This window comes from Amphibalanus amphitrite, unplaced genomic scaffold (assembly GCF_019059575.1).
Source record: "Amphibalanus amphitrite isolate SeventyFive unplaced genomic scaffold, NRLGWU_Aamphi_draft 000176F_arrow, whole genome shotgun sequence".
NCBI classification, from domain to species: Eukaryota; Metazoa; Arthropoda; class Thecostraca; order Balanomorpha; family Balanidae; genus Amphibalanus; species Amphibalanus amphitrite.
This window is the reverse complement of record NW_024881671.1, coordinates 169,212-185,274: the sequence shown is the minus strand read 5'-3', so window position 1 is coordinate 185,274 and position 16,063 is coordinate 169,212. Positions and strand designations below refer to the sequence as shown.

Here is a 16,063-nt window from a genome sequence, read left to right as displayed (position 1 = left end):
ATTTTCAAGTTGACCTTTCAAGGTCAATTGATAGTTCATTCCACACGTCTTAACGAGAGGAACACGATGCTGGTAAAGGGAAGTTCATGCAAATTTTGAGACGAAAGTTATTGCCGAAAACTGGTTTCCGAAAATATCGGCTATTTTGGCAGTTTTTGCGGCCACTGCAGGTAAAACCGTTGACGGCAAAACCGTTGACGGCACCCGGCATGATTTCTCTGAGCGCATTTATACAAATAATTTGTCTACATAGGATAGGGCCTTCTGTTTACAGAGGACCTCCTCCCCTGTCCCTTCCTACAGTGGGCGGCGACGCGGTTGGGAGTCTATTCTGTACAGTTTCCTGAGTTCTCAGTTATAGTGAGAACTGAGAACTCTCTATAGAGAGTAGCAGGGAACAGAAGCCGGAAGGTAATTTGCTTACAGTGGGCCTCCACTCTTGTACTTAATATACGACGCTGTCTTTGACTACCGGGGGCCTCCTGCCCACAGAGGGCCTCTTATCTACAGAGGGCTTACTCTCTACAGATTGCCTCTTATCTTCAGAGGGCCTCATCTCTGCTGAGGGTGTCTTTCTCTCCAGAGGGCCTCCTTTACAGAGGGCATCCTCTCTACAGAGGGCCTCCTCTCTAGTCTCTACAGGGACCTCCTCTCTACAGAGGGCTTCCTATCTATGTAGGGCCTCCTCTCTTCAGAATCTCGTCTCCACACAGGACCTCCTCTATACAGAGGACCTCATCTCTGCACTCAAAACTTTTTACTACCTCCTGGAGAGTTCATTTTCATCAAACCCGCAAGATAATAGTATATTGAAAGGGTAACTCGCTGCTACCATTATGTGCATAGTAACGGTACGCGGTTAATATGAACTTATTCGCCAGCGAAGAGTATTATTACCATGTAAATATCAATATTACTCTCGCGATCCAGAACATCACGAAAACTCTTTCCTCCTGGGTATCGTGACTCGGGTACAGATAGTCGTTTCATGCGTGGATTTGTTTACCCTCGTGAAGATGATATTTGAAATGGAAACAATCAGCCAATCAGAAACGAGATCGGCCGTTTGCGGTTTGAAGGCCGCGCGCATCTGTCAGTTTTCGGCCGTTGGTCTCCGAGAGCGGATGTGAGCAGTGTCGGTGCCGCGCGGCGTGGCCGTTGGTGATTGTGCTTGTGTGTTGTTCATCGCCTATAGAGCCTCTGTGGACATTTTATTGTAAGTACCGATGTGCTAGAGCATTGCGTGCCGTTGAGTGGTGCTAATTTGACCTGGTTAACAGGACCCCGTGCACGGCCACGTGGCCTAGTGAGTACGTACATTAATTTTGTTGTGATGCTACAAGTTTATGCATTTTGTTGGTGACTTTGAAAAAGCCTTGCACTGTTGTGATCCAGTCTCATTATCCCACGCAGACGGGCGACCACCCAGGAACGCCGTCGCTCACTTCAAATATTGTGCGCTCTGCCTAATCCAATATGAGGGCGCTGAATGTCTTGTATTCATATTCAAATTGCATTCAAGTTGTATCGTGGTGTTTATTTACCGCTTGTGTATTGCTGAACGCTTTGTATAAATTTGTATGAATAAGTGAAGAGTCTCACAATGTTCATGGTTGGTGTGCCCCTCGTATTGTTTGTACGGAAGCCAAATATACCTACATTGTTGCTCTTGAAGCATTTTTTTTTTTGGTTGGTGAGCTCCGGTTAACAGAAGCTTCGTGAAGCTTCTGAAGGAAGCGTCTGTGGGTCTGTTACCATCCTCTGGGGGGTTTACACTAAAGGAAAGAGTAAACATTACCATGAGACAAAGGGTAGGCCATAAGAATATACTCTCTGTAGGAGGGTAAAGCACAGAGTAGATGATGCGTTACTCCCTAAAAAAGGGTTCCGTTAAAGATTTACCATTTCAAAGAGTGTAACCCAAAAAATGTTACACTCTAGACAAGAGTAAATCAAAAGAGTTTACCATTCAGACGATGGTAAAAAACGTCTGTGTGTCATGTTACCCCTCCCTGGCGAGTTTACTCTTCATGAAAGAGTAAAATTTACCATCTGGAAGGTGGTAAAAAACGTCTGTGTGTCAAGCTACCATGCTATGGCGGGTTTACCCTTCAGGAAATGGTAAAAAAGTTTTCAGTGTGCAAAGGGCCTCCTCTCTTCAGAGGGCCTTCACTCTACAGACGGCCTCCTACCTACAGAGGACCTCCTTTCTACTGAGGGAGTCTTCCTCTACAGAGGGCCTCCTCTCTTCAGACAATCTCCTCTCTACAGAGGGCCTCCTCTCTTCAAAGGGCCTTCTGATTTCAGACGGTTTCCTCTTAACAGAGGGCCTGCTCTCTACGGAGGGCCTCCTTTTTACAGAGGGCCTCTTTTTACAGAGGGCCTCCTTTTTGCAGAGGGCCTCCTCTCTACAGGGGGTCTCCTCTCTAAGGGGGCCTCCTCTCTACACAGGGCCTCCTACCCACAGAGGGCCTCCTCTCTACTGAGGAGTCAGAGGGGCCCTGGCGGTCAGACACAGACACTAGTGGTTATTCACAGGAGATGAGAAGGGCCCTAGCTGTCACTTGTCAGGCTGGTCAGAGGGCCCTGATTGTTCTGACGCCATTTTTTAGATTCCTGCACTGAAAACTTTTTTACCATTTCCTGAAGGGTAAACCCGCCATAGCATGGTAGCTTGACACACAGACGTTTTTTACCACCTTCCAGATGGTAGATTTTACTCTTTCATGAAGAGTAAACTCGCCAGGGAGGGGTAACATGACACACAGACGTTTTTCACCATCTTCTGAATGGTAAACTCTTTTGATTTACTCTTGTCTAGAGTGTAACATTTTTTGGGTTACACTCTTTGAAAGGGTAAATCTTTAACGGAACCCTTTTTTAGGGAGTAACGCATCATCTACTCTGTGCTTTACCCTCCTACAGAGAGTATATTCTTATGGCCTACCCTTTGTCACATGGTAATGTTTACTCTTTCCTTTAGTGTAAACCCCCAGAGGATGGTAACAGACCCACAGACGCTTCCTTCAGAAGCTTCTTCGTTAACCGGAGCTCACCAATTAAAAAAAAAATGTTTCAAGAGCAACAATGTAGGTATATTTGGCTTCCGTACAAACAATACGAGGGGCACACCAACCATGAACATTGTGAGACTCTTCACTTATTCATACAAATGTATACAAAGCGTTCAGCAATGCACAAGCGGTAAATAAACACCACGATACAACTTGAATGCAATTTGAATATGAATACAAGACATTCAGCGCCCTCATATTGGATTAGGCAGAGCGCACAATATTTGAAGTGAGCGACGGCGTTCCTGGGTGGTCGCCCGTCTGCGTGAGATAATGAGACTGGATCACTACAGCGCAAGGCTTTTTCAAAGTCACCAACAAAATGCATAAACTTGTAGCATCACAACAAAATTAATGTACGTACTCACAACACTAGGCCACGTGGCCGTGCACGGGGTCCTGTTAACCAGGTCAAATTAGCACCACTCAACGGCACGCAATGCTCTTAGCACATCGGTACTTACAATAAAATGTCCACAGAGGCTCTATAGGCGATGAACAACACACAAGCACAATCACCAACGGCCACGCCGCGCGGCACCGACACTGCTCACATCCGCTCTCGGAGACCAACGGCCGAAAACTGACAGATGCGCGCGGCCTTCAAACCGCAAACGGCCGATCTCGTTTCTGATTGGCTGATTGTTTCCATTTCAAATATCATCTTCTCGAGGGTAAACAAGATCCACGCATGAAACGACTATCTGTACCCGAGTCACGATACCCAGGAGGAAAGAGTTTTCGTGATGTGTTGGATCGCGAGAGTAATATTGATATTTACATGGTAATAATACTCTTCGCTGGCGAATAAGTTCATATTAACCACGTACCGTTACTATGCACATAATGGTAGCAGCGAGTTACCCTTTCAATATACTATTATCTTGCGGGTTTGATGAAAATGAACTCTCCAGGAGGTAGTAAAAAAGTTTTGAGTGTGCGTGAATTTCGTTCGCCTCCGACGTGATTTTGGCCAACGTGGGCCTTCGGCCCACGTTGGATTCAGGCCGAAAGGATTCAGGCCAACGTGGGCCTTCGGCCCACGTTGGCCTGAATCCTTTCGGGGGGGGGCCTCCTGAAAACCCCAAGGGAGGGGCGGGCGCCCCCTCCGCCCCCCCCCTTGGCTACGTCCCTGGAGGACAGCACATGTATTCACAGTTACTAAGGATAGACGAGCAAGTAAAAATGTCTAACGTGTTATGAGCTGATGTATATTGCGCTTGGCATTGTGCTGGATTCATAACATGCATTTACTCTGCTCTCGTATGGTGTGAGTGCAAAGCAAAAAGCAATGCTCTGATGCCGGTCTATACATACAATCTAGAGAGTCGACTCACCGCTCGCACGTGGAAGACAGCGATGTCGTCCAGGAAAGGACTCAGCGAGATCCGGTAGATCTCCGGCGCCGGAATGCGGTACTTGATCTGCATGGTGCGCTGATCCAGGATCAGCATTGAGCTGGTGCTCAGCACGAACAGCACGGGCACGAACTGTCGGCGGGGCAGCGTCAGCACCGGGGGTTCCCAAAGGGGCTGATGGGGCTGATGGGGTTACCGCTGCAAGAATGGAAAGGTCGCTGCGATGCTTATATTTTTCGTTTTAATTGGATCATGTCAGATTGTTTTCACTTTAATGTGCTCCCTTGCATAACAACGATGAACTATTATGCAGTGACCGATGCAATATTTGATGATATACAAACATCGCATTCACGACAATGCTACTGCCGAGATTAGTTTGTATGCATAATTTGACTGTAAGTTTGCTGCTGAATAAATCGGAAATTACCACAAAATGTTAACGGAATGAGTAAAAAGTAAATCTAGCCCGTACCTTTCCACTTGATCGAGCAATTTTGTTAATGATGTCGGCGAACACAACATATTGATCGTTGCTTTGCGCCGACATTTTCTTCCACTGACTGTTCTGCCGAAGTCGGACGTAGTCGCCCAGAAAAGGATGACCGATACTGGAAATTTGCATGCCCCAGAAGCGTTAGTTCACATCCCACACCACACTGAGTTTCCGTCACACCATGCGCGTTAGTTGTCCACGAAATCGGCACACAAACGCACATGAGGCACACTTGGTCATTACCACCACCAAAAAGCGCCTTTTCCAACTAAACTGTAAAACATAGCCCAGCGCAAGTGCAGAAACTGGGGGAGCGGGAGGGGTGGGCACAAACCAAACACATGCATTCTTATTGTCTGATCATCATGTCTGCGAATAAGCGCCAGACATTATATCAGGCACATGTGCAGTGATCAGGAACAAATAGTTTGGATACCGAATGTTTTTTTTTCGGCCATAAAGAAATAATTAACAATGAGTGCAATGAAAAATACCTTGTATTATCATCTAATGTGTCCGAAATCCAGACTACGTCTCTAAAACAGTCTCCTTAATGTAACAACATATCAGACCGTAATAAGCCTCGCTGCAATTTACTGGTAACCTCCAAATGACAACACAGCTCTCATTCCAACCCAGTAGTCGTCATGAACGTATGGCAAAAAGGCATAGCTTAAAGTTGCTGGATAACGTCCCGTATCGCCGGTCCCGTAGCTCAGTTGGTAGAGCGTTGGACTCCGCGTGGTGAGAGCACGCGTTCCCGGTTACAACAGTCCGGGTTCGAAGCGCGACGGGCGCTTGACATTTATGGACCTCCTGACAGGTATGGTTGCGGTTGGTGGCAGGCCGTAGCCAGGCGAAGTCGGTGTCGGCCGTGCGCGGCTATGTGCGCACGTTAAACTTTGGCCTCTAAATTCTGCCATAGAACCGGAATTGCGCGATCGGAGGGTAGAGGGCAGGGTCACCGCAACAAGCTTCCCTTAGCGGTGGCTCTGTCCTTGTGAATCCTTCCTATCAAAAGGTTCGGACTAAATTTATTTAAAAAAAACGTTTAACATAGGAGGACTTAGCTAAGCTTTTTATCCCGACTTGCTTAAAAAATGGTGAAACTGACTGATAATGTAGGTGGGGGTTACAAAAGGTGTTAGTCGATACAGTTAGTAAAGGTTTGCCGTCCACTTTCAGTTCTGCAATCGCACACTGAAAGCCGTCCCCCCAAAATAAATCACACAAACACCATGCGTCGGCTGTCGCCTGTCATTTACGGACCTGACCGTTGCTGCGGTTAACCTTGTTCACCACAGCAGCGAACACAACGTGTCTGTCATCCCAGTTGAGGTTCACATACTTCTTCCAGAACATGTTTTTCCTCAGCTTCACATAGTCGCCCCGGAAGTGTTTGTTCAGGCTACCGCACAAACAATGTTGCAACACAATATATTTATTGCAAGTAGATCTTATTGTAATTTTTTCTTTTCTTTTATTCACTTTGCATATATACGAAACTATCTATATATTAGCATTTTGTAATTGAGCTTGTTGCAATCCGCATGTGTGCGGCAACATGCAAAAATGGGCATACATAATGTAACCAATCAATGATGATGATACATGTCACCTATATATATATATATATATATATATATATATATATATATATATATATATATATATATATATATATATCCCTAGTCCCATAGCCCCTTATAGTCCCATGTCGAATTCAGTGTGTGCAGCGCGAAATGGACTCGTGTCACTTTTTCTTACCTTTTTGGGTAGGACGCCTTCCGTCCCTTGAAAATGATGCTAGATGTGACCTTTTCCCTCATCCGGTTCCTCGACGTCTGATCGAAGCGCATCCGGTACTTGTGACACTGGAAGTAAGCCAAAAATATAAATAAACAGGAGGATTGTAATGGATTAAACGGTGTCAACCCCCGTATATCGTTCTCCGTCTTCCAATCACTGCCAGTATTTGCTAACACCTCAAATCAAACCCGTATAATTACACACCGACAAAAGAGGAGCAGGATGGAAGCCAGCTCACCCGCCACTTGTGGTAGAGTTTGTAGAGTAGCGCGCTGGCGTGCTGACAGGGCGGTGGTGCCCGCGGCCACTCCCGGCACAGTGGGCTCTCGGAGGGCAGGTGGTGCGCCAGCCGGAGCAGGAACCGGCGCCGCTTCCAGCCGCGGTAGGCGCGCTGCACCAGCCGGGCGGCCCACTCCGTGCGACGGCGCTGCTTCATGGCACGCAGCTCCTCCTTGGCCTGGCGGACACACCCGGCGGAGGGTTAGAGTGCAGACATGATAATGGAGACTACCGACCCAATAACAGCAGACGTTTGAAATAGAAACACCAATCACTGCGTAGGGCACAGAAAACAGCTTTATGAAGGATAGTCGACGGTACACTGCGGCCGACACACACATATCGACACGTATCGACCAATAATGATAGGGAACGACGTTCTAGTTCAGTCACATCGATCCAAACCTTCCGGTAAAAAACAACAGTCGATGGCTAGTGAGTGGTATCCATACGCACATACGACGCTACAGTTTACTTGAAACTGACCTGTAGACTGTTGTTTCGAATTGTTGACTGAATTACAGATGAAGACAGTTATATTCGTCTCAAAGACTGAATGAACACTAATCAACGGGAGCTTCTCAGCTACGCTTAGCTGCAGGTGTTTGAGCGTGCAGCTTTGAGCTCCCATTAATGCAGCTTGTGCTGCTTGGATTGGTTTGCTGGGCAGTGCTCCATAGCAACAATTGATTGTGCTGAATGCTACCGGATGTGTCGAAGTCAATGGGTAGATAATAGTGCGCTGTGCCACTGGCTGATGATATCGCGCTAGGCAGATGATATATGGGATCTGTATATAAACTACGACGCTCGGTTCTGAAGACAAAAAAGTATTTAACGCTGACTTCTAAGAACAAAAACACTGCTGTGAGGGCACGGAGGTTGACCAAGTTCTGCCACCAACCAGGCGCCCTATGTTCCAGTGGCTGATGACGGATCGTACTGCAGCGTTCTCCTCTCCCTGAGCCTCAACGTGCTCTTGCATAATACGAGCTTGCTGAAATGGGAATGTCAACGCCAAGTGATGGGACAAATACAGATGCATACCGCCGACGCAACGCATGCATTGTAAATCCCGACTGAGACGTAAACATTACGAGGGGAAGCGCCGATGGAAGAGGCTGGATTTCGCTGGAACATTTCAAATTTAATTTTCATCCATTGCCCCCATGTATTCATATAGCATAATTTGTCAGATTATTGAAACAGCGGCTGGTGCGGCTCATTCCATTGCTCAGTTCAAGCACATTTGTCTCTCAAGGCAGATCATATCTCAACCAGAGTTTGCAGAGTACTGCTGTTCGGAAGTATATACACCGTGTCTCCCGTTCACCTACCTTCCACGTTCTCCAGTTGGACGCGATGATGATCTGCGACTTGCGCATGGCCTCGAAGAGTCGGTGTTGCCGCCAGCCGCGCCACGTCTTCTGAATGAGGGTGGCCAGCTCTTCCAGCCGATCCCGGCGGTACTCCTCCAGCTCATACACCTGCCGGCAGAGAGAACGAACGTCAATGAGACTGAACTCAATGTCACCAATTCTACATGAATAGATGAACTAGTGAACAGTTGAAAACTACTTTATCTTGTCTATAAACATAAGACGTTTGCCTATTTCTGAACGAAGTAAACAACTATGTAAATAAGGAATATTCCCTGCACATAATCTGCACATTTTGTGAGTACTGTACGGGTTTTGGTTAACCCTCGCCCGTATTGGTGTTTTTCCAGCCGCGAACGTATAAGGGGGGGGGGTCCGTTGGACCCCCCTTGCTGTTTCGCCCCTGATCGAGCTAGAGCTTCGCAGAAAAGACGAGCGTGTTCCCCGTGACGAGAGGAAGCCGATGATACCTAATTTTAAGGTCCTAGGTCATTGGTTGACCTTGCAGGTCAGGTCAATGACCCAAAAGTCGGGAAAATCGAAACCTGTTAGAACGTCGTAAAGTGTGGCTGCTATGGGGTTTTTCGGGGCGCTGATCACTAATATCATGTTAGTTTTGATCACAGATGATGTTTTTATGCATTTAGTCCAGGTCGGGTCAGGTCAGGTCAGGTCAACCAGTAGGGGTGCTGCCGGGTATTCCTAGTAGGTGTCAACCGCCTCTGACAGCTTCGTAACATGTTATGAAGGCACCAAATCTACTTCGTAAATGTTCATATGGTTGCTAAATTCGAATTCAGCTCCAAAAACTAGCCTAGAAACATGTAAAACTCGAAAAAGTGAACCGAGGTCACCAAAGGTCAATGACCTGACCTGACCTTCAGGTGATCTCGACACCCACCCTAATGCATGGGGGCAACATCATATCACATGTTTGAACGCTTGAAACCACGAAAAGACTGCAAACGCGCGGCTAATGCGAGCCGACATACGCCGAATCGCGATTCCGGCCAAACATGGTCTCGAAAAGTAGGTCACAGGTCAAAGGTCATTGGGGTCAGGGTCATGAAATTTCAGGGTAGGTGTAAAATTGATAAACGCGAGGGTACTGAAAGTTTCGTTGCGATCGGCCGCTTTTTACGCGAGTTATTCGCGAAAAACCATGGGGGGGTCCGTTCGACCCCCCCCCCTATACGGGCGAGGGTTAAACCTATATTTTGACGCTCTCAGTAGTGTTGAATCACTTTCCAAAATCTCGATGACGACACTGTAACACTTTACAAAGTACACGGGCATGCATGGACACCGGAGGGCAGTGTTTGGACCCGCTTCAAACCCACAGATTCTCCCCGTCGCCACAGCGCGGCGCCGCTCACCGTCTCCGGACTCCGGATGAACAGCTTGGTCCGCCCGAAGGCGTACTCGGCCATGGAGATGGGCAGGTCGCGCAGCAGATAGGTGACGCCCTCGGCGGCCAGACCGCACCACGACGGCCACGTGTGCAGCGAGAGCATCTTGTAGCGAGCCAGAAACGACTCGTACGACTGGCGAAACGCGAACCCTACCCGCTTGACGCGAGCCGTCTCCAGCAGGCTGAAACATCGGGTGAGAGTCAGCTAGGTTGTCAGGGTGGTATATTTCTTCGCGAAATGAGAACGTTTCTGAAGAGATCAGTACACAAAATATAAAATAAGGAATGCCGTCGCTTAGTGACAGTTCTTGAAAGCTAGATGACACAGAAACTCAGCATTGATATACAAAATCAGAGACTTGTCGTCATGTAACCATCCAGAGTTAAACTGAACTTACTTGAGATAGCGGACCTGATGTCGCACCAGCTCAGAGTCGAACTCATTGGCCACCTTGGTGTCGTTGGGTTTGACACAGCGCACGTAGTGGGCCTGCTTGGCCGCCAGGCTCTTCATCAGGGCTCCGAGCGAGATCTTGAACTGGGCGCTGGCGGAGGTGCCCCGGCGGAGCGTGACGCGCTTCGGATTGCCTGGGATAGGGAAGATAAATGTCAAACTGGCTAGCTGAAAGCGATCTGGTAGCGGATAGACACCGACCGTTTTTTTATGGGTTTGTGTGTGCACTGTGAGAGCTGCGTCGTGGGATGCCCAAAAATTATTTACGACTGCAAAAGAAGTTCGCGCTTCCCCATGATAAACAGAACCAGTTAACCCTATGATAGCCAGTTCCGGTTGCCTTTACGCGGCTGCTTACCCTCTGGAAAGAGAGCCTTCATCAGCGGCAGGTCACAGCGGTACATCACCAAGCTGAGGTCCCTACTCAGGGCGTCCACGTTCTTCTTCACAAAGTCGGTCACATCGTAGGTCACGTCTCCGGCATAGTGTTTTAACCTGCGGCAGAAGACGTGATCAACATTTGCACTGCTCATTTTGTGAATGCAAGGCGGTGTCTATTGCCCATTGGTAGAATATCCACGCTGATTGAATGCATAAAGCCACAGTTACAAAGCACACATGCAGGCACGTACTCATTGTATTGCATACATCATCATACCGAGGTAATTTGTTGCCCATTCATTCTTCTATTTAATAGCCTGAGTTGGAGTAAGGCAGTTAGGACTTACGTTATAATTAGACTGAGTTAGCAAATCAGCCGGCGCTCATTACTAACCGGAAGCAGTGTGCCGGCGAGCTGTTGTCGCTGATCACCGAGAAGTGAGGATGGTTGGAGCAGGCGGCGTTCAACCGGGACAGAAAGCCCTCGTCAGAGCCGTGACCGGGCTTCAGGCACTCGTCGTCTAACATTGATAATATACCCTGATTGGTCTGAAACAAACAGACACGTCATAAACACACTTGAATACAGGACCATTAACAATTTAAAAGCAGAAAATATGAACACGACAGCTGCTACTAATTGTATCTAAGCACGTGTGTCAAAGGGTTATTTTCGTGCACTAACGGCCAACTCACAGACAATGACAATATAAAAACAATGTAATAAGACCAGACGTTTCGACAACAAAGTGCCTTCGTCAGTGGAAAACAAGATATAGGCTTTACATCGATAAAAAATATAGAAGACAACCAGCCTGCACGAAATACAGTTTTACTTTTTTGAAATATAGGTTATATCTAATCTCGCACTAATAATACATACCTATAACCTATATTTCAAAAAAGTAAAACTGTATTTCGTGCAGGCTGGTTGTCTTCTATATTTTTTATCGATGTAAAGCCTATATCTTGTTTTCCACTGACGAAGGCACTTTGTTGTCGAAACGTCTGGTCTTATTACATTGTTTTTATATTGTCATTGTCTGTGAGAAAAACGAAATGTCTGACTCTTCTAACTAACGGCCAAGTGCTATATCTCTGAGAAGGCACATGTTCACTATCATGTGAGTCACATGCAAGAGGAGTCGGATCTCACCTTTTCGATAAGATCACAGATAACGGCGTTGTTGAAGTAATCGACGGGCGTCCACTCGATGCCCTCGCGCACGTACTCCTCCTGCTCCTCGCGCAGCACCAGCTGGATGAAGATCTGCTGCAGCTTCTCGTTGCAGAAATTGATGCAGAACTGCTCGAACCCGTTTCGCTCGAACACCTCGAACCCATAGATGTCCAGAACACCCAGCACTTTCCGCTTGGCGTGCTTCTTTGGCTAAACAGGGAAATCCAGACGTAGGTAAGTCGACGTTTGGATGTTAGGCATTTAAGTTCAATTTAGAAGTGACATTAGAACGACGTTTCAAGTAAAGAGGAATATCGGTAGGTAATTTCTACTTTCTTCTGAACCTCGAAACACATTCACATTTTAATCACAGACCGTGGTCGAGCAGATTAAAGACAATAAGCCCTATTCACTCCCTGTGACGTTCACAAACGCCCACTATCGTGGGACCCCGTGGAAACGCCGCGTCTCGGCCGGCAGCGAATTCCACTGCACGGTAGGCTGTCCCGCACTACACGGACGCACTGCGGCACAGTCTACCAGGACCAGGCTTCACTCGCGGCTACCGCCGCGCCAGTGCCGACAAACGTGCTACAGCAAACTCGCTTCGCTCAGTCATCAGCGAATTGTATCAAGGGCACTGAAAAAGCTTGCCTTACCATATCTACCACTTTTTACCTTGATAGTTTCGTTGATCCGCATCACTATCCAGGCAAAGAGCCGCGAGTAGAGGGCCCGCGCGAGCACGTCTCTGGCGGAGCAGGCCTCTGCGGCGCTCAGCTCCACGGTGACGGCGTCCAGCCGGCCGTCCAGCGTGTGTGACGTCAGAGAGGCCTGCAGCGAGGCGGTGTCCGTGTGCAGCAGCTCACAGGCGTCCTGCAGATCTGCAGATCAAGAGGACAGGGCGCGTTAGGGTGGCGTATCACTGCAGGAGAAGAAACCGTTTTTGAATGCTTATGCAATAATAAGCATATAAATTTTCTGCTATATGCAAGCTTTATCTTCAAAAGTAAAGCATGAAAGTTATACATTTCCATTCCAAACAGAATTATTCAGAAAACCCAAAACTTTCGTTAACTAAATAAAGCAATAATATCCCGTGCGAGTCATTGGGTGCCCAATGCATAAACAGTCACGTTTGGCTTAGAAACGAAAGCCAATGGGAGAGTCTGGGCAATTCATGACTGCGACCGCACGCTGGCAGGCTACCAAGAATGTGACAGCCCGAGGCGCGGCTCTGGGTCATAATATTGCGCAACGGGGAAAACGACATCGGCCTGTCTGGGCAGCGGGTGACAACTGGGGAAGCCCGTGAATAATATTGCACGTAAAAGTAGGCCAGCACAGTGCATGACTTGGATAAACGTGACGAATACGGACAAAAGGCACATTATGAGGCCTTCAAAGCATCAGGATAAAACTTTCATTTGAAGGGCATGCAATACAATTTCCATTTTGGCAAGGAATCAACATGAATGATGCTCCTCATTGTAATCATGCACTACTCTTCAGTTGCCAACTGCTCAGCGAAAGACGCCGAACCTGTGAGAGCACTATAGAGGCCTGGCTACACTCTGCGTTTTATGCGAACGTTTTTTGCGTGTTTGCGGGTTTTGCGTAATATCATTCTAGAAAAAAGGTTATTATTAATTAAACTTCTTAAATACTTATATAAAAATTAATAAAACGTTTATGTTTATTAAAAGTTTATATGAAAAACATATAACAAAAAACGTAATGTCGTTTCTTTCTAGAACGATATTCCACAAATCACGCAAACTCGCAAAAAACGCACGCAGAAAACGCATAGTGTAGCCAGGCCTTAACGCTAAGCTCAGTCGCGACTGCACACGGCGGTCGCTGATGAGGAGAGAGGAGGGGAGCCGCCGCCGCCCAGTCTGCCAGTCGCCCTGATGACGGGCAGAGCGTCTGCCGAGAGCGGGAGCGGCCGACGGCTGACCGGCCGACGCGCTGACGACCCGGAGACACATTCTTGGCAGGGCCGCTGGCCGGCGCGCCTCCCCCGCTCTGCCGGCGCGCTCCGGCGCTCTCTCCGACGGCCGACACCTCGCCCTGTCGGACCGACAAAAAGCCGACGACGGATACGTCGCTGGAGGTCGGCTGCTCCGGACGGGCGGACGGCGGACGGCGGACGGCAGTGGACGGTGGGTGGTGGGTGGTGGACGGCGGACGCTGGACGGTGGGCGGTGGGTTGTGGGTGGTGGACGGTGAACGGTGGGTTGTTGTGTTGTATAGTGGACGGCGGACAGCGGACGGAGGACGGTGGACGGTGGACCGTAGACAGCGGGCGGTGGGCGTACAGCGGGCGGCAGGCGGAGACGTCGGCGACTGGTGAAGAGCTGAAAGCTGTTTCGGGAATGGATTGGTGGAGACCTCAATAAGGAAAACCGGAAGGCAGTGGGTGGCAGGCAGCGGCAAACGGTGGAGGTTGGCGACGTGTGCTAGCTTGAGTTCCGCTCAGTTTAGTGTCTGGAGCGGCGGTGAATGCTAGACGGCCGGCTGCGGCGAATAGTGCGACGGCTGTTGGCAAGTGGTGGATATGCCGGTAGGCAGTGGGCGGTGGACGATGGGAGGTAGCGGTGGGTGGCTGTGGCTGCGTCTAGGGCGGTGGGCAGAATCGAGCAGGCCATGGACAGCAGGCGGTGGGTGGTAGGCGATGCGAGGTAATGGTGGGCGGCTGCGATGATGGGCGATAGACGGAATGGAGCACAGCCTTGGGCGGCAGGCGGTATGCGGCTGGCGTCTGCGGCAGTGGGCGGAGTGGAGCACAGCCATGGGCGGTATGTAGTTGGCGGCTACTTCAGTAGGTAGAATGGAGCACGGCCATGGGTGGTGGGCGGTGAAAGCAGGTGGCGACAGCACACGGCAGTGACGGCCGTCTGTGAGGGTCTACAGCGGCGCGCAGTGGAAAAATGGTGCGGCACGGTGATAGGGGCCACAGATGGCCCGCCTCCCTCCGACACTGGCACATATGAGGCGCATCAAAAGCGGCCGAGACAGGTGCGCGATATCCCATAACGGCGCCGTGAATAGGAAATATTCGAGAAATAGTCTGTAGTAATGTAATGGCAGGCTAAACTCTGAACGGGGGTGAAACCAAATATCGAACGGTACTAAGTTATCCAGAGAGTGAACTCCTCTTGGCGTCGCCGGTCAGTTATTTCGTCCAAATAGGGCAATAACTTTCTCTTGATATATTTTCATACGAAAGTGAAAGTAAATTTAACAGAAGACAGCAAGTAATTTTCGTTGATAGAACCCATATTGAACAGTGTTGAAGCTAAGCATATTGGTTTTCCACCGAGGAATGAATGAGATCGGCTGCCAATGTTTATTTTGCTGGTCTGATTTGCTTGCATGCTCTGGATGGAGTTTGGGCGAGTGATCGCATCAACCCACTCTGCGATCGATTGGTCAACAAGATATGCATTCGCGAACAATTTATTGGCCCGGACAGAATGAATTGCAGTGATCTTCACCGTCTGCATCACCGAGTCATGGCGTGCTTGGATACATGTATGTCACATAGACAAATACCCTGTCGTGACGTGCCAACGAAAGCTTGCAGGTTGGACAGCTGATAGCTTCAGCCTTCACTGGAGCCAGACCAGAGAGCATCATTACATAAACACAAACATTTCCAAAGATTTTCAGGATCGCAGTGTCAAATAATAATATTCACCATATTCGTCCATTTTTCTTCAAGATGCACAGGTCAGGAAACCCGAGGGAAAAAGGCAGGTTATGGTATACCTTCCTGTGTAGATTGCCGTTAGATATGTATATTGTATAACTAGTGTATACCTGTGTAGACGGCCGGTGGGCAAACACCTACATATATAGATGGTCGGCGGGCATACCTGTGTAGATAGTATATCTGTGTAGAAAGTCTGTATGACTGTGTATGTAGTCTGTATACCTGTGCACTGTGCAGACAGTCTGTATACCTGTGTAGATGGCCGCGCTGGAGGGCAGGGTGACGGGCGAGCAGGCCACGCTCGAGCCGCAGTCGGAAGCCAGAGCCGTCACCAGCCGCCGGGTCAGCGCGCTGCGCAGCGTCTCAAAGCTAACCAGCAGCAGGTCGCTGGTGCCCAGCACCTCTGCAGGAACACGGCGCATGCGCAGTAAGCAGCCACGTGCGGGACACTAAGCGGCGCCAGAGCAGACGGTATCTACCCGTGGTTCAGCAATGTGCCGGGTACAGACAAAACGAAAATGTCG

The 16,063-nt window shown here is 48.8% G+C and overlaps 1 protein-coding gene across 4 annotated transcripts in view; it reads right to left on the bottom strand.

The window, feature by feature from the left end:
* Positions 1-16,063, bottom strand: part of LOC122383919 (unconventional myosin-Ia-like) — a 58,566-nt gene that overhangs the window by 5,266 nt on the left and 37,237 nt on the right. Inside the window, exons 10-21 of one of the 4 annotated variants that reach the window (XM_043370791.1) lie at positions 15,790-15,942; positions 12,500-12,705; positions 11,798-12,031; positions 11,036-11,190; positions 10,619-10,755; positions 10,205-10,394; positions 9,772-9,988; positions 8,354-8,503; positions 6,976-7,194; positions 6,696-6,802; positions 6,198-6,336; positions 4,412-4,564 (exon numbers count right to left, since the gene is read on the bottom strand). In XM_043370791.1, the coding sequence (XP_043226726.1) occupies positions 4,412-4,564; positions 6,198-6,336; positions 6,696-6,802; positions 6,976-7,194; positions 8,354-8,503; positions 9,772-9,988; positions 10,205-10,394; positions 10,619-10,755; positions 11,036-11,190; positions 11,798-12,031; positions 12,500-12,705; positions 15,790-15,942 (2,060 nt within the window). Of the gene's footprint in view, positions 1-4,411; positions 4,565-4,907; positions 5,044-6,197; positions 6,337-6,695; positions 6,803-6,975; positions 7,195-8,353; positions 8,504-9,771; positions 9,989-10,204; positions 10,395-10,618; positions 10,756-11,035; positions 11,191-11,797; positions 12,032-12,499; positions 12,706-15,789; positions 15,943-16,063 lie in introns of all 4 variants that reach the window. The other 3 variants (XM_043370792.1, XM_043370793.1, XM_043370794.1) reach the window with 3 other exon arrangements.